General features: G+C 45.7%; 6 protein-coding genes across 6 annotated transcripts; 2 read left to right on the top strand and 4 right to left on the bottom strand.

Moving 5' to 3' along the window:
- Positions 1-866: 866 nt before the first annotated feature.
- Positions 867-1,942, bottom strand: meh (Mesaconyl-C(4)-CoA hydratase; the record flags this gene model as incomplete). Its single annotated transcript, XM_037325642.1, has 3 exons — positions 867-1,341; positions 1,401-1,851; positions 1,900-1,942. The coding sequence occupies 3 exons, from the start codon at positions 1,940-1,942 to the stop codon at positions 867-869; spliced, it is 969 nt and encodes a 322-aa protein (XP_037176029.1).
- A 468-nt stretch (positions 1,943-2,410) lies between these two features.
- Positions 2,411-4,454, bottom strand: CGCA056_v010394 (Cutinase transcription factor 1 alpha; the record flags this gene model as incomplete). The annotated part of the gene is made up of 6 exons (XM_037325641.1): positions 2,411-2,879; positions 2,937-3,086; positions 3,142-3,319; positions 3,375-3,564; positions 3,615-3,681; positions 3,733-4,454. 6 exons carry the CDS (start codon positions 4,452-4,454, stop codon positions 2,411-2,413), a joined length of 1,776 nt encoding a protein of 591 aa, XP_037175979.1.
- Positions 4,455-8,634: 4,180 nt separating this feature from the next.
- Positions 8,635-9,696, top strand: SUGCT-0-0 (Succinate--hydroxymethylglutarate CoA-transferase; the record flags this gene model as incomplete). The annotated part of the gene is made up of 1 exon (XM_037325640.1): positions 8,635-9,696. One exon carries the CDS (start codon positions 8,635-8,637, stop codon positions 9,694-9,696), a length of 1,062 nt encoding a protein of 353 aa, XP_037176030.1.
- A 551-nt stretch (positions 9,697-10,247) lies between these two features.
- Positions 10,248-11,784, top strand: CGCA056_v010392 (putative transporter; the record flags this gene model as incomplete). The annotated part of the gene is made up of 5 exons (XM_037325639.1): positions 10,248-10,438; positions 10,489-10,958; positions 11,006-11,262; positions 11,322-11,606; positions 11,662-11,784. The coding sequence occupies 5 exons, from the start codon at positions 10,248-10,250 to the stop codon at positions 11,782-11,784; spliced, it is 1,326 nt and encodes a 441-aa protein (XP_037175399.1).
- A 539-nt stretch (positions 11,785-12,323) lies between these two features.
- Positions 12,324-14,114, bottom strand: CGCA056_v010391 (uncharacterized protein; the record flags this gene model as incomplete). The annotated part of the gene is made up of 1 exon (XM_037325638.1): positions 12,324-14,114. One exon carries the CDS (start codon positions 14,112-14,114, stop codon positions 12,324-12,326), a length of 1,791 nt encoding a protein of 596 aa, XP_037175981.1.
- Positions 14,115-14,585: 471 nt separating this feature from the next.
- On the bottom strand, positions 14,586-16,157 carry CGCA056_v010390 (putative transporter; the record flags this gene model as incomplete). Its single annotated transcript, XM_037325637.1, has 6 exons — positions 14,586-15,355; positions 15,412-15,641; positions 15,793-15,849; positions 15,903-16,012; positions 16,067-16,093; positions 16,155-16,157. 6 exons carry the CDS (start codon positions 16,155-16,157, stop codon positions 14,586-14,588), a joined length of 1,197 nt encoding a protein of 398 aa, XP_037175980.1.
- Between the last annotated feature and the right edge of the window lie 7,331 nt (positions 16,158-23,488).

Here is a 23,488-nt window from a genome sequence, read left to right as displayed (position 1 = left end):
TTCCGAAAGATCGAGTGCCGAAGCAACAGGAGCTATCGGAGATGCAGGGCCCACTCCATATTTGTCTTGAGGCTACCAAAGACTGGGCGTCCGAGTAGTATGCGCAAACCCCTTGACAAGCTAGATATATATCCATGTTCTAACAATCATAGCCGCACAATGTTGACGACTGGGTTGGAAGACAAGAACAGGGATTTAGTTACGGCTACAAGATTACGCGCAAGCAACAAACTGCCAAAAACATGGCGCAAGAACGTCAACAAAGCAACTGGAGACGAGGGTCATCCTCGCGTATGGCTCGTCGGAGACGTAGTTCATGCAATGCAGCCAAACCGGTAAGTTGATGGTCCTTGGACCAGGAACTCACGTCACACAAGCAAATGCTTACAAAGTTTAGGGGTATGGGAGGAAATCAGGCATTCCATGACTGCGCTGATGCACTTCCTCGAATTCTCGAGTTGAAGGAGAAAGCCCAAACTGGAGAGAGGCCATCCTCGGAAGATGTCAGCACGGCGTGTAATCGATATGAAAGTGCGATGATAGACAGAGCCTTCCCTTGGGTCAGCAAGAGTGGAGGCACGAGCGTTCCCGTGAGTTATCTCCCGTAACATCTCACGACTTTCTGCATGTCTAAACGGTTCATATAACAGACTGTCAATCTAGACGGCATCCTCGGGACAATCCTGTGGGTTATTGGCACTTTCTTGGTGTCTGCATACATCTTCATGGCTCGAGTGATGAAGCTTGGCGTCAGGAGTGGATGAGATACAAGTCATCAACGAGAGAGGCTGCAATACCACTGATTTTAGCTATTGCATATGATCGAAGCTTTGAAATCGTGAATTTATGAGGTTGAAACCTCTTACTCAGCTACCAATAATTTCACCCTTCATGCAAACCGTGCTGCCATTCTCTACCAGAACCTCATACTTCTTATCATCTTCCACAGACGCCGTGCGGATTGTGTACTCATCGCCGGCATAGAGTGGTGACATTGCTCTATATCCAACCTGTCGCACTTCCCTGCCATCTTGCCCATAGACATCCCTCCAGTAGTCAAGCATGTTGATCAGGTTCAAGGGTCCATGGACCACAACTTCGGGATGCCTCTCAATGTCCTTCGTCCAAGGCTCGTTGTAGTGGATCATATGGCCATTGAAGGTAAGAGCCGAGAACCGGAAGAGGCCAACAGGTGACCATCGAAGATGCCGAAGGACAACGCCGTCTGAACCGTTCTCATCCGTGGTGGCTGACGGCCCAAAAGACGGTTGCCTCTTAGCTCGCGGAGGAGCAGTCTTTGCAGCCAAGGAGACATTGACTTCTGGTCGGAAAATCCATGACCTAAGAATTCGTAAGTCATGGAAACAAGCATGGTAGCGTAGAGGGCGGGGAAGGCATACCTCTGGTCCTTAACAACCAGTCCATCCCGTCCCCAAAGCTCCTTTTCAACATCCACGAGGACCATCTCGTCACCGCTGCGGCTCTTCTTCGGCGTAGCGCCAACAAGCCTCGTGCGCTCTTCAACCTCTTCGCCAACTTTCAGCGAGGTCCCCTCAATGAACTGCATCTTCCCGCCAGCCCACATCCGCCGCGTGAACGGTGCTGGAGCATTGAACGTCTTGTCCGTCCCGTCCATGCCCAATTCGCTTTCGACCCCTGTTGGAGTGAAGTAAACAAGGTGATACCCTGGTGGAAGCGGCGTGCCTTGCTTGGGCGGTTCAGCGGAGACGTCGATTCCCGGATGCAGCTGCTTGCGATTGAGTGTCAAGCTGAGGCGCTGCAACTGATTGGGATCGAAGAGTTGTTTGCGCGTAACATCTTTCCCGGCAAAAGTCTCGAGGAGTTTTGATGCTGCGTCAGTTGCATTGGTGGTTATGGACCTCCTGCCGCGTGGTGTACAGCGTGAGATTGCTGGTCGTATCTGATGAGCAAGGGAGGCCATGTTGGCGGTTGCAGGCGCGGTTGGTGTTGAAGTCCAAGTGCAAGATTGAAAGAACAACAACAATTGGATCGTTGGGAAGGCAAGAACACATGCAATAATCTCGAAAGATATCAAAGCCGACTAATGTCCGTCATCCGACGTCAAGCTTCCATCTCGGCGAGTAAAGCCCGGCATGGGGAGAGTGCGCGCCGAGGAACCATCCCAATTGGGGAATGGACTGAGCACGTGTGTTGATCGCGGGGTCTGTGGGGCAAGCGGGCTCTTCGGTTATATGCTCTCGGCTTCTTCTTCCTGCAGGTGGCTGAAGTAGCCGAGTCATGACACTCGGCTCAAGAAGCCGAATGTTGCTATGATGCAACCGGGGCTTCCGCGCTTCTGGTTAGGGCAGCTATAGGGAAAATATGAATGCTCAGAAGGGAGGATATTTCCTTCTTTGACTCTTTCCGCTAGGCTAATTCCGGGGCGTCATCATAGGCACCGCTGCAAGAAGTTGAGGCCCTCAACTTGCATTGGACCGTTGGCGTAGAGTTGCGGGTCCAGGAAGAGGCCGAGATCACCAAGGGCATGCTCGCCTTCCCAATTGGTCTGCATCAGGTTAAAGTATTGGTCCTCTATGGCGTCCGATCTGCTTTGCTCCATGGTGTCTGTGGAAAGATTCTGGGGTGTGCTAGCTGTGTTGAACGGGCTCAGGCCTGCCGTGGATCCTGATGCCCCATCAGCTGCCGCAGCATCGGCGTCTTCGTTGTAGATTCTCTTGGCAATGGGCTTGTCGAGATATTGTAAAAAGAGATCCAAGACATTGTTGTTGATGCGCCAGTAGTTTTGAATCTCTTTCAGTCCTAAATGACACATCTGGGCTCTGTGAACTGCGAGCTGGCGACCGATCCCATCGGCCGACTTGATGTCGATAGCGTGAATACAAAGAGCCGCGAATAGGCTTGTTAGTCTGAGATGTTAGTGAAAGCATCTAGCAGTAAGAGGAAATAGTGCTCACAGATGCATTTGGCCGTATTGTAAGGTTTTCTGTGCGAGCATGTCTTCTGCTATCCTGCTGATTCGACAGGCAGCCGCGAGGGCGGCCTTTTTATCCTCTTCGTCTCGGTTTAGAAGCCATCCATTTCGATGAACTAGGATGCGCAAGTGACTGTGAAGCTCATTAGAATTACAGGGACGATCCATCATCAGTGTTCCGGCCATACTTGTAGGCAAGATGAATGAGGCATGTCAGGACTGACGATTGCCCCTCCTCGGGTTCTCTCCTCAATTCTTCTGGCAAATTCTGCTTCCACTGCTCGAGTTGTTGCTTCAGGTCGCGCACTTCACCTGGTGCAGGAGGACCACGGCCCGGCGCAAAGTGTGTATCTGTAATCCTTCCGACTATACACCTGTTAGTTGAATCGCATCGGGGGTCAAGCAACTCTGATCAGCTTACGTAGCCTTGCTATGTCTACCATATTGATAGCGTAATGCACATGCTCAGATTCGGATGTGCCAAACGCTGTAGCTGGCTGATCATCCGTGTCGCCCTCCAAATCAGAGGCGATCAGAGGCTCGATGTCGCAGTCTTCATCTCGTATTCTACATGGAAGTCCCAGAGATATCGCCGCTTGCCTTTCTCTCACCTTCAAGGAGTTCGTTAGTGAAATCTCGACAGTGTTGAGAAACAGCTTACGTAGATGGACCACCAGACTCTTCTTCTCATTCGGGCAAACTGGGGTTCTCTTGTAATGAAGCGTGTTCTTTACGATCGTCAGCCTGCCCCAGTATTGAACTCACCTCCTTTGACTTACGATCTATGGAGGCCATGTGTCTGCGCAAGAGTCAAGACGCATCCCAGCCAGTATCTTACATCTCTCCAGTCGGTAGGACCGCCCCTCCAGAAGCTGCAAAGGAACAGAGATTGGATGAGTGTGAACTCGTCTTTTTCCCAATTGGAGTGGAAAAGAATTCTTGCACGCGAGTACGTCACACTCTTCGCTTCTGAGCGGTCTTTGAAGCCCATAGCTGTGATGGTAGCCTCATCGCAGTATGTCGACCCGATGAAGAGCATCGCCTGCAACAACAGTGGCGAGATATCCATCGTCGCAAGTCTTCGCGCCACGTCTGCGCGATCCAGTATTGGGAAGCACGGGTGAAACCATTTGAAGTATGCGCGAAGGGCAGGCAGACAGCTCTGCATATCGGGAAAGATCAAGGCCCCTTCATCCCTCAGGTATCGCTCCGTAGCCGAGCTGATGTTATTAATACTGGCAGGCGAAGTCCCCAAGTCCTGCGATTGAGGTGTCTGGGGAACTGGAAAGGCCAAGCGACCCTTCAATACAGCGTCTCCCGCAGTCGCGTCGGACCCCGGCTCAGGGGCACCCGGCACGAGGGTGAGGAAGTTGGACTCTCCGAAGAAGCGGCTACTTCCCGTGCCAGTCGCAGAATGTGACGACGCGGGCGTCTCAGTGTGAAATGGTGTTTGTGATGCGCCCGAGTTAGGAAGACCGCGAGACGGTGAAGCAGTGCTCATAGAGGCGAGGGTTGCCGCCACAGCAGACGTGAACGCGGAGGGTGGAGCCGATACGACAGGTTCCGGAGTGAAAGACGCTGCAGCTTCTGATCGCTTCTCCTTCTTTGACTTCCGTGGATATCTGCTGCCTTGTTATCATTTTGATCAAGATGAATAGTGATTGCGCAGTGGACTCGCCTGCCTCTTCTCGAGGGAAGAACTTCGCATGTCGCGTTCGAGCTCTCACAGTTTGAACAGGGAAGACGCTCTGTGACGTTGCAGCGAATCCGTCGTGAGTTGCACTCTTTGCACGCGTGCTTTGCGCGGTGCTTTTTGAGGCCTTCTGTGGGCATTGTAGGTTGACTCGGGCCACCCGTGATCGCGTCTTAGAATGATGGAATGGGTATCATCGGATTGTTTATTCGTCAAAGACGGGACCAAAATTGATCGCTCAGCGCCACAGTTCGAACTCCGCAGTGTTCGACGGCGCACTGTACCCACATGGGCCAAATTCTCGGCTATCACATCCGTGGTGGAATCCGGGGGTTCTCTACTAGCAGCTACTCCAAGATTGGACATGATACATCATCTAATATGACTTTACCTTCTCCTTGTCCAACTAGAACGATGGCCATATCAAATTCACCGACTTGAGATAATTTCAGCCCCGTGAAATGTCGCGGACGTGGGGGCGGAGCTTAATGAGAGGTACTTCGGAAGCTGGTGCCAAAGAGTCAGCCCTGTGAGTAGCATGATCAATAGGTGGCTGCATGAGGGTGAACGAATACATGCCAGGGTCGGTAGTTTTGTACAGTTCAGCACCAAGAATGCCCTCAGCATCAATAAACAGTACTAGAACCCTTGAATTCACTTCGGCGCACTGCTGCTCTCCGAGGCATCGCGCAAATGACACCCACTTCAATGTTGAATTAATTAATCTCATGTCCCCAAATAATCCCCTGTATTGTAACAAAATGGCTATTCAAGACAACAAAGCTCGAATGCGGCTGATGATGAGGAAGACACGTCCAACAGCCTTCGTGTTATCTACTTATCCGCCCACATTCATGCAAGCGAGGTTGCTACCCTGACAACAGCTGCAGAACGAAGTTGTGGGCTTACTGCCCGTGTCGCAGAGGAACTGGTGGCGCGAGATTTATGGTCAGTCATAATCTAACATAAGTCTTGCTGATTAGAGTCTTACGTTGGAGGTTGAAAATGAGTTGCTACCGCAGCAGCTTTTGGTGACAGATTTGTGTACCGTGGAATCCATGGGATGCTCAGCATCGGTACAGAAAATGGGCCCTGCAAGTGAGCTGCAGCGGAACTGAAGGTTAGCCTCGTTCAATGAAATTGATCTAGGGCATTTCAGTGATTATCGTACCTTGCTCCGAAGAGCGCAACTGCCAAAATTGTTGTTGGCAACATCGTTAAAAGAGGCTTGGTGTCTTCTGTTGGTTAAAGCTTGCTTCTGATTGTAACACGGAGTCGGGCTCTCTTATATCTACTTTTAATACCTTATCATCTTGGAACTAGTTATGTACACAGAAGGGAGAACCAGCTCATTTTTTCCTGACTCGCAAAATCACTCCACGGGTTGTCGGCATGTTCCATTTCTCTGAAATACGGACATTCGTAGGTTGACTCGCCGGCACTTTCCTACCTCGGCACCCTTGTTTGAGTGGAAACCGGAGGCTCGCACATTGCCTCGCCGAGAGTTACTTGTCTCGACCAAAATTATGTCTCTACGGAGAATCTTTTAATTAACGTGGATGTATTTAAACTTTCAGTCTTCAACCCCAGACACCGATTATCATACGCCAGTGTATGTTCTTCGGTCCCTTCCTCAATCACGAGTACTTGCCTGAATCCGGACTCAATTAGAGATGAACAGGTCCTAGCTGCAGCCAATCGTTCATCAATGAACTCATCTCAAAGTTTTAAGACGAAGTTCCCTAACCCCCTGCTCGAGGTCTACCATGTCTTCATAATACACAAATAGATACACAATGTGCAAAGGTTCAAGGTTGGTCTGCCTTTATGTCATTGTATAAAACATATCATCAATTATGTCTTTTTTTAACTTCGCCGTTTCTAGTAACTACGAGGCAATTGAAGGACCTTCTCTCCAATGTAGTTCAGAATCATCTCTCGACTAACGGGTGCAATACGAGGAACCAGGCACTCTCTGAAATACCTTTCCACATCGTACTCGGCCGCGTAGCCCATACCTCCGTGTGTAAGAACAGCTCTCTCGCAAGCCGTAAAGGCAGCTTCTGCAGCCATGTATTTGGCGCTGTTGCAAGCCACTCCAACTGCATCCTGACGAATGGACGAGTCCTCCTTGCTGGCGTCGTACAGTCTTGCCGCGTGGTAAGTTGCTAGGTTCGCAGCCTCCAACCGCATGTACGCATCGGCGAGCGGATGCGCTATGGCCTGGTTCTGCCCGATCGGCCTCTTGAACACCACTCGGTCCCGGGCATACTCCGCGGCCTTGGCTATCGCGGCGTAGCCCAGCCCCAACGCTTCACCGGCAAGCAGACAGCGCTCAGCGTTCATGCCGTGGAGGATAATCTTGAAACCCTGGCCCTCCTGGCCTATCAGACTGGAAGCGGGGATGGCGTAGTTGTCGAAGAAAACCTCGTTGGCGTCGACGGCACGGCCGCCCATCTTCTTGATCTTGCGCATGTCCAAACCAGGCTGAGAGCGGTCTAGGTCGATGCAGAAGAGTGAGAGACCTTCACTCGGCTTCTTACAGTCCTCAAAGGCCTTTGTGCGGGCGAGGAGAATCATCTTGGATGCGACTTGCGCGCAGGTGATCCAGATCTTCTGACCAGTAACCAGGTACGAGCCGTCTGGCTGCTTCTTTGCTGCGGTGGAGAGGCGTAGGGTGTCGAGACCAGCGTTTGGCTCCGTGACTCCAAAACAAGCCCTCCATTTGCCGGAGATGATATTGGGAATTGTGCTCTCGAGTTGTTCCTGGGTCCCAAATTTGGCAAGTGGCTGCGTCGCGTAGACGTTGGCGTGGATGGACTGGGCGCCGGCCATGCCTGCGCCGGACTCAGTGATGGTCTGCATCATCATCGTTGCCTCCGAGATTCCAAGGCCGGAGCCACCCAGCGATTCTGGCAGGGCAATACCGAGCCAGCCATCTTTAGCGAGGGCAGCGTGAAACTCTTTGGGATCCTTCTCTGTCTGGTCGCGTTCTTGCCAGTATGTGTTGGGAAACTCGGAGCAGATTTGACTGACGGCTTCACGAACTGTCAGTTGGTTTTCTGTGAAGCCCGTTGTCTCCATTATCCTTCGGCGAGCTGACGTTGAGAAGGCCGCTGGACGCAGGCATCCCGCCGTCCTGACCGCCGGTCGGGCAACGCGCCAAAGACTCCGAGCGAGAGGTTGTGACATGATGAATAATACAGGAAATGATGGACGTGAAGAAGTTGATTCGCTGGATTTAGAGCAGAACGAATCCTCTGACTCTAAATAACAACATCCATTGACTCTAAAGGCCGACTCACTTCTCTGAAAGGCATTTCAGGGCGACTTCAGACTCGGCAAATGGCCCCGACAGCATGGACTATTCCCGGGCAATTAGCGACCGGAGTGACGCCACTGAGTGGGTGATCAGCGGCCGGTGATTACGCAGTTCTGCATAAAGCCGAATGGACAAAGAAGTAGCCGATTTGATGTGCATGCACCGACGCCGTCACTTGTTGCTGTTGGTTGACCTCGGCCAGCACAGCAGCTGATGGGCTCTGGTCGCTGGAGGCAGCTTCATGATGAGGAGGACTTAGAAAAGTCATGCCAACCCCTAATGCACGTATTACTTCGGGATTTAAATTCCCAAGCCAATCAACCCTCACTTAGCACCATCGTCCTCCTTCGCTGAAGACCATTTGCTTTTACCATTACCTCTGTACACCCCTGTCTCCAAAACAAGATGCCGTCAGGACGTGCCGCTCTGTCGCTCTTGGCTACCAGAGCATCTCCATGTCCGCCCAGAGGCTCATGGGGTATCAAGCCCGCCATGAGACCAGCGAAAGCTTTCGTACGATCTCCATTCCAGCAAAATATCGCCTTGAGAACCATGGCATCCACAACATCAAAACCTGAGAGAGAGCCACTACCTCTTGAAGGCATCACCGTCGTCAGTCTCGAACATGCAATCGCTGCACCTTTCTGCACTCGTCAGCTCGCTGACATGGGCGCTCGTGTCATCAAGATCGAGCGTCCAGGTGTTGGTGACTTTGCAAGGGCATACGATACCCGAGTTAATGGCATGGCATCACATTTCGTCTGGACCAACCGTTCAAAAGAAAGTCTAGCACTCGATCTCAAAGACCCGAAACACTTTGAGGTCCTCGAGAAGCTTCTTGCCAAGTCGGATGTGTTGGTGCAGAACCTGGCGCCGGGCGCCACGGAGCGACTTGGCTTGGGCTACTCAACACTCAAAGAGTCGCATCCGTCTCTGATTGTTTGTGATATCTCGGGCTATGGGTCTGACGGCCCCTACAGAGACAAGAAGGCGTACGATCTTCTTGTGCAGAGCGAAGCGGGCTTCCTCTCTGTTACTGGCAACGGTCCGGACCCAGCGAAGGCGGGCATCTCCATCGCCGATATCTCTGCCGGCATGTACGCCTATTCCAACATTCTGGCCGCCATTCTGAAGCGCGGCAAAACGGGCAAAGGATCACGGATAGACATCTCGATGCTTGAGAGCATGGTTGAGTGGATGAGCTTCCCACTCTACTACACGTATAACGGGGCCCCGGGCTTGTCCCGCTCCGGCGCCTCCCACGCCTCTATATACCCATACGGCCCATTTGACACGGGTGGCGGAGGCTCGGTCATGCTTGGCGTGCAGAACGAGCGAGAGTGGGCTAACCTTTGCCGAGACGTTCTTGGCAATGAGGCTCTTGCCAAGGACCCAAAGTTTGTGAGCAACACCCTCAGAACGAAGCACCGTGATGAGTTAAGAAAAATCATCTGCGACGCTTTCGCCGAATTCTCAGCAGAGGAGGTCCTGCAGAAGCTGGATAAGGCGTCGATAGCCAACGCCAATGTGAACGATATGCAAGGCGTATGGGATCACCCGCAGCTTAAGGCAAGAGGCAGATGGACGGACATCGAGACAGGTAGTGGAAAGGTTCCTGCTCTAATCCCTCCGGGTTTCGGAAACGTTGAAAGCTCGAGAATGGAAAAGGTCCCGGAACCGGGAGAACATAACGAGGCCATCTTCAAAGAATTGGGTATTGAGCAGTGATGCGGTAGATTTAGGTAGCCGTCAAGACATATCGTTCGAGCAAACTCTCACTCACCATGCCCCTGGTCGTCACCTTGACCTATAAACACTCCACGCTAGGGCCTTATCGCATCACGATCACTAATTCACGTCATTGATTGGCTTCCCACGCTGACGTACCTGAACCCCGCAGGAAAATTGTCGGCATCTTCGATTCTGAGATGGCTATTTGGAAATATTTGAGCTACCATCCATGCTTTCCCCGCACGATGACCCCGTGGGGTGATGGCGACCCTGGTTCTAGCGGATAAGAAGCGCGGGGAATTAATCCCGAAGGATGCTCCAAGGTGGCATTGATGAGTCCGTCTTAGGAAAGGTGACGGGGAAAAGGAGGCTTCAGGGCGAAGTATAAATCCCAAGGACCTTGATCAGTGAACCACGTTCTTTACTTGAAAGTTGCCTGTCGCTTAAGATCGCATAGACAAGTTTGTCTCCCGTATAATCACTTCCTAGATCTTCTACTTCGACCAACCACTCGGTGATTATACCTCCATTGCCCAAGAGCCAGTAAGATGGCTGAGAAAACCCATGATGGCGACGGCACATTTGACGTCCACGATGACATCGAGAACGGCAAGCCTTCGGACAGCCTTGTCGAAAACATCAGGCAATCGCAACCTCACTTCGACATTGACCCTGTCTTGAGCAAGAAGCTCGACCGCAACTTCGACTATCACATCATTCCCTGGCTTTTTGGTATATGGTGCGATCCCCAATATCATCCTGTCAAGTTCTTACACTGACACCTTTGAGGCTATTTGCCTTCATTGACAGAAGCAACATTGGAAACGCTAAGATCGATGGCCTTACCGAGGACCTCAATATCTCCACTGGAACTAAGTTCAACATAGCGCTCTTGGTATTCTACATCCCCTACATTCTTGTCGACGTACCAAGCAACTGGATTGTCAAAAAGGTCCGGGCGGGTATATACCTCCCGACATTGATAACGTGCTGGGGCATAGTAAGCACCTTCCTCGGCTTCACTAAGAGCTTCGCCGGACTGGTAGTATGCCGCCTCTTTCTAGGCCTTTTTGAGGGAGGACTCCTGGGAGGCATTGTGGTATATCTCGCTATGTTCTACCGAAGACATCAGATGCTCTACCGCATTGGCCTATTCTACTGCGCGGCTCCTCTGTCAGGGGCTTTCGGGGGGCTTCTTGCGACTGGCTTGGCTACGATTCGTCACGGTGGCTACAACAGATGGCCCTGGATCTTTTTCAGTGAGCGCCCCTAGACTGCTACAACTTGATGTGCTAATCAGCTGCAGTTGAGGGGATAATTACGACGGTGTTTGGCATAACATGCTTCTTCTTTATGCCGAGCACTCCAGCCGACGCGAGATTCCTCACTCCTGAAGAACGAACACAGGCCATGAACCGTTTGAGAGAAGATTCTCATGGGGCAACAAACGTTGAAGATGTCAACGACGAACACTTTAGTTGGCACTGGGTCAGAATGGCTGTGCTTGCTCCGCAGACCTATCTCTGCGCCTTGGCATGGATCCTCCTCCTTATCCCGCTTTACGTATGTCTTCCTTCGACAGCTCGCTCGGCGGACCATCATTCTAACCTCTTTCCCAACAGAGCTTCTCGCTGTTCCTCCCCTCAATTATACAAGGCCTAGGCTATCGCAATACCACCCAAGCGCAACTTCTCACTGTGCCTCCCAACATGGCCGCCTTCTTCGTTGTTCTTTTGACAGCCAGCTTGTCAGATGGGATCAAGGCCCGTGGACCCATCATGGCTGTGGGGACTCTTGTTGCCCTTTGCGGATATATCATGATTTTGGCATCGAAGTTAAACGGAGTGAGATATGGCGGGACATTCTTGGTTGCAACCGGCGTTTATCCAGGGTCGGCAATGATTATGGTAAGTCTAAAGCTTGTTTATCACCGCTTCGACGAGCGATCTCTAACATGGCTAGGGCTGGCTTTCGAACAATTTGGCACCTCACTACGTTCGTGCCACTGGTGTGGGACTCCTCATTGGCTTAGCAAATATGGCTGCTTTTCCGGCAACATTCATCTATCTGCAAAAGAATGCGTAAGTTATCGGATGGCATCCGGGACTACAAGTGATATTGACCATCTGGTGTCTAGTCCGGATTACATCTTAGGTCATTCTGTCTGCATCGGCTCTCTAATTCTATGCTTTGCTACTGTCTGCATTCAGATGTTGTACTGCAGGTGGGAGAACATGAAACGGGAAAAGGGTGATCGGGATAGCCGGCTGATTGGCGATCGAGTCCATCTTCTCGGCCATCGTCACCCAGCCTATCGCTACACACTTTGATTTTGAGGCTCAAAAGCCTGCATCATGTGGATAACGTACCTTAAGCCCTAAACATGGAACCATGCAATATGGCGCTTGTCGAGTAAAGCACCGATTGGGAAGCTCACGAACAAATCCAGGACCCTAGGTAACTGAGGGTATTCAACGTTGGAACTCAAGAGACGCCAGTTCATTTTCGTGCGGATTTCAGCCGCGAGAACGTTGACAGGCAAGGCAATGCAGCCAGACCAAGAAGAGTCAGGTGCATCAGAGATAGGAAAACACCAGAGGTTTTATGTATTTCTATCTACTCGTTTAAGGAAACAGGATTGAATTAGATGTCTCTAAACTTTCGAGCAACGCATCGACAAAGTGCTTATCCCGCCAGTCAAGGCGCTGTGGTTGGACGGTGAGCTCATAGCTCGTATTTCCCGTCACTGCATCCTCCCAGCATCTCACAACTTCTGGATTGAGTGCAGACCTCCATGTTGTCCGGATATCAATGAAAGCTGGATATAGCTTACTGCAGCGAAGACCATACCCAAAAAAGAATCCGACATAGTTTTCTGCGTCCCATGACCATATGATCATCTTCTCCAATTTAGGCATTCGCATTGCGGCCTTTCCAGCTGCGAGAAGAACGGTATCCATCATGTCCTCGTCAGATGATGAATTTGACAAATTGCAAGATAAAACAAGTTGGTTCAGCTCAGGCCAGGCTTGTCTGAGAGACTCGTTGGGTATTCCCAAATCCCCCGTGCAACGGAAAAAGTCGAACGCATCAACTACCCGTGATGTAATAAAGGACTCGAGATGGAGACTCGCGTGGAAACAGGCGAGTGCAAGATCCTCCCTCTTCTCCGTGTACGGATTGTCCTCCTCTAAGAGGTATGCGGATTCTCTGACCACCATGCGTTTGACCCAACCCCTGTGTTTTTGGAATAAGGCCAAAAAGGCGTCGTCTCGCAAAGACTGGTCTTCTCCGAGTTGCGAGCAATGTGGGTGATATACCACTCTTGTCAGGTGGTTCATGCTCTTGAGCAGGATGCTCATAGCATTTGCTGAAGCGCTTCGTGTTGATTCAGAATGGAATATCCACAAAAGCTCATCCACAATAGGAACTAGCGGCAGCTTTTTCAGTTTGAAATCTAGCAGGCTACCTTGCATCCTTGGGGGCCAGTCTTCAACATCGTCCGCGGACATGACGTTAATACGAAGCGCCAAACCATGGTCATGCTCTGGGCCGGTCCAGTTTGCCAAAACTTTAAAGAGCGAAAACACGGCCATCGTGAAGAGAGCATTGTTCCTCCGAATCTCCTTTTCGGTCTCGACCTGGACGTCGCCTGAAGAGTTTCCCGGAAGCTCGATATTGAGTACAATTTCTTCAACAAAAGTCCTGCGGTAGCCCTTCACCATCTCTCCAAGAGCCTCAATTTCAGCTGGAGAATTGGTAAACGTGACATCCAGGCTGTTGAACGTGTACTCCTCGAAGAATCGCTGCCATTCCTTCGACACGCACGCCAAAGTTGACAACTTTTGAGGCTTCGGAACCAGCTCGGGCTCCGCAAGCATGTTGGCTTGCGGGTATTCCAGCTCAACTTCCGGGGCAAGATTGTCGGGCACCGCATTCGTGTTGTTAGCTCGCGCAAACATGTCGTTAGCTCGCGCATACCAGTCGTTGGTTCGCGCAAGCAAGTCATTGTTTAGCGCTATAACGTCGTGCGTCACACCTACGTTGATGCCTAGCGCAAGCATGCCGTTTAATAGCGCAGACATTTTATGAGTCTGCATAAGCATGTCATTGAGCTTTCCAATGATTTCGACGATCTTCGGCTTTGGAGAAGACTCCTCATCAATATTGGATTCCTCATCAAGGTTGGGTACCTCATCCGCGCCATCGACATCCGGATCCTCGGCGGCGTTGGACTCCTCATCAAGGTCAGACTCCTCATCGAGGTCGGACTCTTCATCAATGTCGTCCAGAATATGCTCTAATATCAAACAACGAAGTTCTGTTGGTAAGCCTGTAAACCGAAAGTGAGAATTTGGCTCCGAGCCATTATTAAGGGGGGCCTTTGAGTGCAAAGTGGGATGGCATGGTTCCATGGTGACCAACGGAGCGCTTAGCGATGTATCTAAGAATCAGTCCCGTGTTGTGCCGCACCAAGTCGTGATTCGGGGGTATCCTCGCCTCGTAGCACTGAGGGTGTAAACAAAGTATGGATTGGTTACAGAAAGTAATAGCTTTCGGGCAGAATTGGTAATTCATAATATGTATTCTCAACTCGGTTTCTCCGAAGTGATCGTGGCTTTCTTACAATATGCGCGTTTGCAGGATGTTTCTCCGAAAGCCAGCGCGCCCCAAACTTGAATTCAAGCCGGAAACAAAACTTCACGTATTGAAGTTAGAGGTCCTTGTTCATTTTCAGCTAATCAGACTCAACTTTGCCAGAAAATCTCAAAACCTTCCTGCCTATGCCACACAGCGGTAGGATGCTGCTGTTGATCGCTCCACTTTCTTAGCAAACCTCATCAATATCAACGCGGCGCCACAGTAGCAAAGACTGTGTTTGCGATCTAGTAGGCGTAGAAGTTCGTGGCCTCGTCCTGCGTAGTTCTTATTTGTCTGTTCATTCGTACCAAGATGAACTTCATCAACCACGCCGTCATTACGACGCCCATCGAAAAGCCAATGCTCGCAATCATTGCCTTCCTAAAAAGCGGGCTGTCGCTGTCGGGCCAGAGATAGGGCGTGTATACGAATGACAGGTTGCCTAGTGTATTGACCATCGCAATCGCAGCCGCCTTCTTCTCGTCCGTTTGGCCAACAGTAGCGGCCGTCCATGCGACGTTAATGTTGTTCACGCCGTACCTGGCACCAACAAACAGGACCATGGCAAAGTACCGTGCACCAATGTTCATCGTGCTCGTCGCGACGGCAAAGCCGATGCTCGCCACTGTCTTGGAAACGGTAATATGCCAAGTTCGCTCGTTGTATCTCCCAGAAGACCAGGACACCAACACAGATGCTGCCCCGGCGATCAGGTAGGGCGGGCATGTGAGTACGAGCGTGATGGTTGTATTGAAGCCGAGAGACTTGACCGCCGTCGGCATGTAATTCTTGAAGCCGTTGGCGGATAGATGGAGATTTCCCATAAGAGCAAATAACCAAATGCGATAGTCTGTAGCGGCTTCCCACAGACCGGACCATGTGCTTGTCGCCTGACGCTTTTCTGTGGTGTCTTTGGCGACGCGGTCATGGGCTAGTTGTCGCTGCTCTAGCGTAAGCCATCGGGTCTCGAGGGGAGCGTTGGGAAGTAGGAAGAAAGCGACGGATGCCACGCCAACTGCCAGAGATGTTAGCAGACTCATATGTAAAAGAATGGTGGTCATCATGGCGTACCAGTGACAACTCCTTGTATCAAGAACAACCATCTCCAACCAGCGAGGCCGTGTTTCCCGTCAAGGCCAGCAAAGACACCAGCCGCGATCAAACCTGAGAACGAGCTTGCAAGGAGATTTCCAGTATAGAACACAGCCAATCGAGTTGCAGTCTCTTTCCTAGTGTAGAAGAGGCTAACCATGTAGCAAGCTCCGGAATAGAAGGGCGCTTCGGTGATCCCAAGGATGAGCCTGGCGGTATATGAAGAGTCAGTTATCACAAAAGTCGAAAGGTGACTAGACGTAGTGGTCTTACCTGCAAGCCAGCATGCCATGGTAGTCTTAAACAATGCATATGAGAGTCGACACAACGGCCCAGGCCATCATCCACCCCGACATATACCAGGTGGGCTTAACACGGGTGACGAGCATGTTGGAGGGAATCTGCCCGGTGATGTATCTGCATCATCGTGTCAATCATCGTACTGTCATGTCTGCTCTGCAAGAGCTTACCCCACGAAGAAGATGCTGACGCATGTGTTGTATTGAGAACCGACCATATTGAGATCCTTATCAAGATTGTTAAGCTTTCCGTTCACGATGGCGTTTCGGTCTAGGAAGTTCTACGAAACATTAGAGAATCCAATACCAAAGGGATTTTCTCAATGTTCTCTTACAAGAAAGTACATGACCCATAGAATTGGCTGCGGAGGCAGAGTTAGCGAATTGTAGTCAAGATAACCTATGTCTACAGGAAAGACATACCATGAGGTACGAATCGAGCTTCTTCACAAGAGCAATTTCTTTAGGATCGACCTTGTCGACAGATCCGAACTTCTCTCATTAACAGGCTTCAGGTCTTTCTTCCCCTCTAACTTTTCTTCTTTATAGTTTGCCGCCTAAAGGTATACCTTATTAACTACTATATAACTCTAATAGGGAAATATATAGAGGATTATAATATAACTTTTATAACTAACCTATAAATGTTACGGTCAGCTATCCGACAGTAGGGTCTGCTAACAGAAGCTGGGGATTGACACGTTATAACAGTATGCTGGCGTTGTGGTCTGGGTCGTAGGTCGTAGGCTGTAGTAGATCGTTCTTCAGAGGCTAAGGTGATCAGTCTTAGACTTAATAAGTAATTCGCAGTGAAGGTAAGCTGAGAGTATCTATGAGGATGAATATTATGTTGATTGCTGAAGAGCTATAGAAGTCTGACTATAAGCTAGGCTTAGGGTTACACTATATATAAGTCTAATTCTAAATATGTTCTTTTATACTTTAGGTTGATTTGGATCATTTTGATCTAAAATAATTGTTTAGCCTTAAGTTGTGTTAGATTATATTGATCTAACATAATTATTATCTTATTGTTATACAACTTAAACTATAGTTCTTCTGTTTCTAAATAAGTCCCTATTATTCTTATAATCCTATAATATAAATATCCTATCTTAGCTGCTTAATACCTACGTAGGTTAGTTATTTGTTGTTCTTATATAATAGGTTATAATATTAGGTCCCCTCTCTAAAAGTCTTATTCTTAAGACTTAATATAAGTAGGTTATTAGTCTTAGGTCATGGTCTTATTAATTATGCTTCCTAATTTATCTATAATACTGGTATTATATTAGGTTATATTTAGAAATCAGATTTTTATAAGACTTATTATACTTAGATTTAATATAACTATAAAGCTTTTAATACTTTAGTTAATTATTATAGTTATAATATAATACCTTATTCCCCTTATTTTTAGTATAACTAAATATATAAAATAGATCTTACTAACTTAAAGCATTATAGTAAGTATATAAAGTAGGGTTTCTCAAACTATAATAATAGTAATATAGTAAATACTTATAAGTACCTTAGCACCTTAGTGTTTCTTAGTGTTGCTAATTTATCTTAGTAGTGAATTATTATTTTAATAAGTAAAAGAAAGTGGAGTGGGAGGAGGAAGAGGCTGAGGAGGCGTTAGAGATGCTATAGATTTAGCTTACTACTGCTTTAGGTTGTTTATCCTATCTTTAGAAGCAGAAGAAGTTCTTAAAGGAGCGTAGGTTAGATTTAATTTATTAGGGAATATAATCTGTTAATAAATAGGAGGCTGAGGAGTATACTCTAGAGGCTTAGGAGTCCTGAGTGGTAGAGGATTTATTGCTATAGGGGGCTTAGAATAAGTTAGACTAGTCTTCCTCAGGTATAGGATTTATAGACTTAGGTATTTTTCTAAATATAAGGTTTTCTGAGGTTTTCTAGTTATTCTCTAGCGTTTTTAGGTGAATAAATAGTTTTCCTTGTTATAGTTAATCTGCTTCTATTAGCAGCTTAGTGAATTAATATACGTGTTTAATTTATATATATTAGCAGACTAGGTATATTAGTAACATTATATATTAGGGTATTAAGTATTAATATTTTTCTTTACGTTTTTAATATTATTTCTAGTATTTGCTAACTTCTGCTTTAATGTTTTTAAGATTAGCTTATAGTTCCTAAGTGTTTTCTTTATGTCTATATCCTCACTATTTAATTAAGAAGTAGAAACCTTCTCTTAATATACTAATATAATTAATAATATGTTTAACTTTATATTCTGGTTTATTATCTTCTATAATAATAATATTATTTGTTTGTAATCTTTATAGGGTTGGTTTAAGAAGTGAGATATAGAAAACTAAGTGATACTTTATAGTTTCTAGGAGTTTAAGTTTGTAATTAATTAGTGGAATTACTTATGAAATCTTAAAGGGTCTGAGTTTTTTATAGTTAAGTTTGTTATTTAGTTGCTTTATCTTAATGTTTTGCTGTATGAGATAGGTGCTATCTCCCTCTTTTAAGGTCAATCCCTTAATCCTTTATTTATTGCTAAATTATGCTATTTATTATTATATAAATTCAAGTTCTTTATATATGTTATCTTAGGTATCTTTGATTTATTATATGGAGGTGATAGCTTTTACTATAGCTAGTCCTATTTAGGGTTCTCTATAGGTAGTTAGTTTAAATCTATAGTTAAGGTAGAAGGGGGATTTCTTAGTATTTTCTCTTATTATGCTATTATAAGCAAATTAGGCTATTAGTAATAATATAACCTATTATCTTAGTTATAGTTAATATAGGCGTAGAGGTAGGTTTAAGGATTTAGTTGATTTATGCTATTTATCTATTAGTCTATAAGTAGAATATAGTAGATATTAATTATTTAATATTAAGGTGTAATATAATTAACTTCTAAAAATTAGAGGTGAAGATCGTATCTCTATCTGATATAATTTCTTTAGGTGTTTTATAGTTAGTAATAATATACTTAAGAAATATATAGGTATATTCTTTAGTGTTATTTAATTTCTTATGTTATAGGATGAAGTAGGTATATTTTATAAGTTAGTCTATAGTAATAAGAATGCTGTTAAAGTATACTTCTATAAGGGTTTCTTAGGACTTTAGTAGTTTGATGATAAAGTTAAGTGATATAGATTACTAAGTGGTTTGCAGTATAAGTAAAGGTTATAGTATACTATGAGGTTGATATTAAGCAGGCTTACCTTTGAGGTAGACCTTATAATCCTTAATTACTTTTGCTATATATTCTCTAGTAACCTTTTTTCTATACTATCATTATAGTTGTTTTTAGGTTTTTATAATTCCTTAGTGATTATACATAGGGTGAGCGTGGAACTCTATAATTGCTTTATCATCTAGTTTGCTAGGCGGGCTAGTATTAGATTATCCAGCTATTATTAAGAGTTTAGTAGCTAGTATTAGGTCTCTATTATTATTTCTTTTAAAAATCACTTAGGTTTCTTTAGGTATTAAGACGTTATAGTCTAGTTATTAGCTAAAGGCGTTAGTTCTGCTATTATCTAATCCCTTATAGTAGATAATTTAAAAGCTGAATTCTAACAAGAATTCTAATTATTTAATCTATTATTTATTTAATACTTTTAAAGTTATAAAATATAAAAGGTTTTTATGGTCTGAATATATAAGTACTTTATAGATAGTTCCTAAGAGCTTAGGTCTCTATTCCTTGAAGGCTTTAATGATTGCTATAAGTTCCTTATTATGGATCTGATAGTTGAGTTTAGGTCTGTGGAGCTTATGAGAGAAGAAGGCGTATAGATATAGTTATCCTTTTGAATCTTATTAAGATAGTTATGCTCTAATTATATAGTTAGATATGTTAGGCTCTATTTCAAACTGCTTTATTAGGTCTGGAATAATTAAGATAGGCTTATTAGTGATAAGCTCCTTAATCTTCTGGAATGCTGTTCATTATGGTTGTTCCTATATAAAAGGTGTGTTTTTGCAGCTGAGGCTTATGAGAGCTGTGTTGATCTGGCTATAATTTTTGATAAATTTGTGGTAGAAGTTGATAAAACCTAGGAATCCTTAGACTTCCTTGAGGGTATTAGGTACTAGCTATTCCTTAATAGCTTTGACATTGTTTTCTGACATGCAGACTTTCCTAGGGGTGATAGTGAATCCGAGGTATTCCACCTTTTGTGTGTAGAATTTGTTTTTCTTAGGTTTAACTAACAGCTTAGCTTCTTAGAGGGCTTATAAGACGTAGTGCATATCTTCTTTATGTTTCTTAAGTGTTGATAAGAAGATGAGGATATTATTAAGATAGACTACTATATAGATATTAATATATTTATATAGAACTTAGTTAATTATATTCTAGAATATTACAGGGATATTAGTGAGGCTGAAAGGTATAATTGTAAGGGGCTGGCCCCTAGGCTTGTTCAACGTAGAGGTGCCGTCGATTGACTATTCTAAGCTGAAGAAGGAGGAAAGGACTTTACAGGGATAGGCGCCTAGCAGCAGTGATGCAGACCGGGGCTAGGCGGTGTGCTACAGCAGAATAGTGGATCCGGCGGAGCCGGATCTCGGTAGCTGCTCCGGCAAAGCCGGAGATCTCGGCCGGGCTCTAGCCCGTTACATAATGAGGTATTTGAAGTATCTTTTTCATATTCTGAAGGCAGTCTTCTATTCTTCTCCCTGCTTTATTCTAATAAGGTTATAAGCTTTTTTGAGGTTGAGAGCTGTAAACTAGTTAGCTTTATAGAGGAGTTATCTTATTTTGTTAATAAGCAGTAGTAGATAGTAATTCTTAATTATTATCTTATTAAATATATAACAATTAATATATAGTTATAACTTTCTGTTTTTCTTAAGTATAAATAGGATTAAACTTCCTATTAGTGATATTAAAGGTCTGATATATCCCTTCTTAAGATTTTTATTAAGATATTTATCTAAGGCTTCTATTTCTATGTAGTTAAGTCTATAGATTTTATTAAATTATAGTTTTTTTCCTTTTTTAAGGGGTATTTTATAGTTGAAACTAATATGTTTAGGCAGTCTGGTTTCTAGCTTAGCTGTAAAGAGTTTCTTATAAACTCTATGTTCTTCTGGGATACATAGAAGTAGATTATTCTTCTATTTAAGATCTATTATTATTAGTGGTTATAACATAGCTTTTTGTTTGCCTTAAGGTAATAGAGGTATTGTTTTGCTGTTCTTTATTATATTGATTTATTTGAGGCCTGGTTCTGATAGGGCTGCTTAGGGACTGAATTATTATGGTCTTAATAGAGTTAGCTTTTGCTTTAATCTATTTATAGGTTGCTTATTTATAGCTAGGGTAATCTTAATACTATATTATATATTTTTAGATTAGTAATTCTCACGGGCTAGAGCCCGGATTGATATCTCCGGCTTTGCCGGAGCAGTTACTGAGATCCAGCTCCGTTGGACCCACTACTCTGCCGCGGTACACCGCCTAACCCAGCCTGCTTCACCGCTGTTAGGTGCCTACTCTTATAAAGTCCTTTCTTCCTTCTTCAGCTTAGAATAGTTAATCAACAGCACCTCTACGTTAAACAAGCCTAGGGGCCAGCCCCTTACATATTCTAAGCTTAATAACAAAGGACGCTTATAAAACCTCATGAGAGCGATATAACTGATTTGCTAGAGGGTAGCGTAATGAGAAGACGCTATATAAAACCCTCATAAGTGCGACATAATAGATTCACTAGAGGGTAGCGCAAATAATATAATAACTGTAGAGATTAACCGCAGGGTTAACAAAGCAGTTAACATAAGCATATATCCTCTTTAGGACTAGATAATATAGCTTTTAACAGCTCTAAACAGGCTTATGTTAACAGATAGAGCAACCCTTATGCTGCTTATAAGCAGCATACTAACCCTATCTACTGCTGATATAACTATATAGGCAATAAGTAATAATCAAATAATAGCAGCTGAAGGGCGAAGGAAGCCCCTGCTAGATCCCCTGAAGTTTATAGGAAGGCATAAGGAATACACAGCATAGTCCCAGCAGATGCAGAATAAGATATAGCTGGATAGGAGATTTATTAGTAGTAATAAGGATGTTTAGTACTATCTTAACTCCTGCCTTAATTATAGGCCTCAGCAAGTTGTGGCCACCGTCTACGCAGCAGGAGGTCCAGGGGGCCTATATAACCCTCAGGAGTTCTTAAGCTACCTAGACCGAACGCATAAGGACTCAAACGCATACAACCAAGCCGCCTCAACCCTATAAACCCTTCGCTAGCAAGAGGACCAAGCTCTAGCTTCCTTCCTACCCTGGTTTAAACAGACGTTAGCAGAAGCTAGAGGAGCTGACTAGCCTAGTTAAGCAAAGATAACCCTCCTTGAGGGAGCCCTAAGCGTAAGGCTTAAGAGGGCCCTAGTCACTATTAAACTTCCCCTTAACGACTACTACTAATAGCTCTTATAGGTCTAAGGTATTACTTTTAGGCTAGAATGCCTACCTTAACAGGCGTTTGAACACACCCTATCTCACCTAAGAGCACTACAGGCTAGCTAATAAGATGCAGAAGGAGATATAGTGATATCTAGCATTAGCTGCACTAAGGGTAAGGAGAAGGTAAGGTTATATTGCTAATATAGCAGCTCCTCCTTATCTAAAGACCTGCCACAACCTATAAAGAATAACTATAAATACTTTAACTATAACTAGATAAGCTATATTACTATATAGTGCCCTAAGTGGAAGTATCTTAGCCCTAAGAAGGTTAAGAAGGTTAAGAAGGCTCCTAAGCCTGAAGAAAGCAGTAATAATAGTGTTATAGAGGAGCTAGGAAGCTCTGAAGCAAAAGAGAGCTTAGGAAAAGAGTAACTCTAACGTAAAGTCAGGCGTTAGAGGTAAAGCTTAGTGATATTACAGAATAAAAGCAGTTTAAGTATTATATAAGCAGTAAGTCAGTAGTAATTACTACTTATATATATAAGGATATTTAAGCAGACGCCTTAGTAGATACTAAGTATAACCTATATGTTACGACCCGTTATGCATGGATAACAGTTGACCGACCCACTTGGGCGCCGGGCGGCTAGGACAGGACATTTGTACTGCAGGATCACGGGAACAACAGGAACTCACTCGGCACGGAAGAACTATGGTACAAGTCACATGACGATAAGATAAGGAAACGATCAGTGGAGCACAGGAAGGAACGCTCAGTGATCAGTTGGCTTTGCCAACTGATCGCAATCACCTCATGCACCTAGGTGATCACCCTTAGATAGATAAGGCCACTGTTTAGGACTTATATATAGTATGACCCTGAGCCTGGCTCATGGTCAGACTTCCATAGCTCTTCAGCAATCAACTTAGTATTCATCCTCACGGATACTCTCAGCTTACCTTCACTGCGAATCACTTATTAAGTCTAAGACTGATCACCTTAGCCTCTAAAGAACTGATCTACTACAGCCTACAAACTACAACCTACGACCACAACCTAGTATACTGTTAGAACGTATCAATCCCCAGCTTCTGTTAGCAGACCCTACTGTCAGATAGCTGACCGTAACACTTTGATTGCTCCTGTTCAGTAAGTTGACCATTAATTCCTACTAACAGTAACAAACGATAATGTCTTCCCACGCCTCTGTCAAGTCGCCTACCCCGGGATCCTCGTCCACTTCAGGAGGACAAGCCACCTAAAACCTAGCCTAGGAACTAGGAGACCAGAAGATAAAGGACGACTCAGACAGCAAGGATGACACCGAAGAACTTAAGCGCCAGC

Source organism: Colletotrichum aenigma (assembly GCF_013390185.1).
Source record: "Colletotrichum aenigma strain Cg56 chromosome Unknown KSG_Cg56_contig07, whole genome shotgun sequence".
Taxonomy (NCBI): domain Eukaryota; kingdom Fungi; phylum Ascomycota; class Sordariomycetes; order Glomerellales; family Glomerellaceae; genus Colletotrichum; species Colletotrichum aenigma.
Note: the sequence above shows the minus strand (reverse complement) of the source record. Positions and strands in the feature narration are given on the sequence as shown.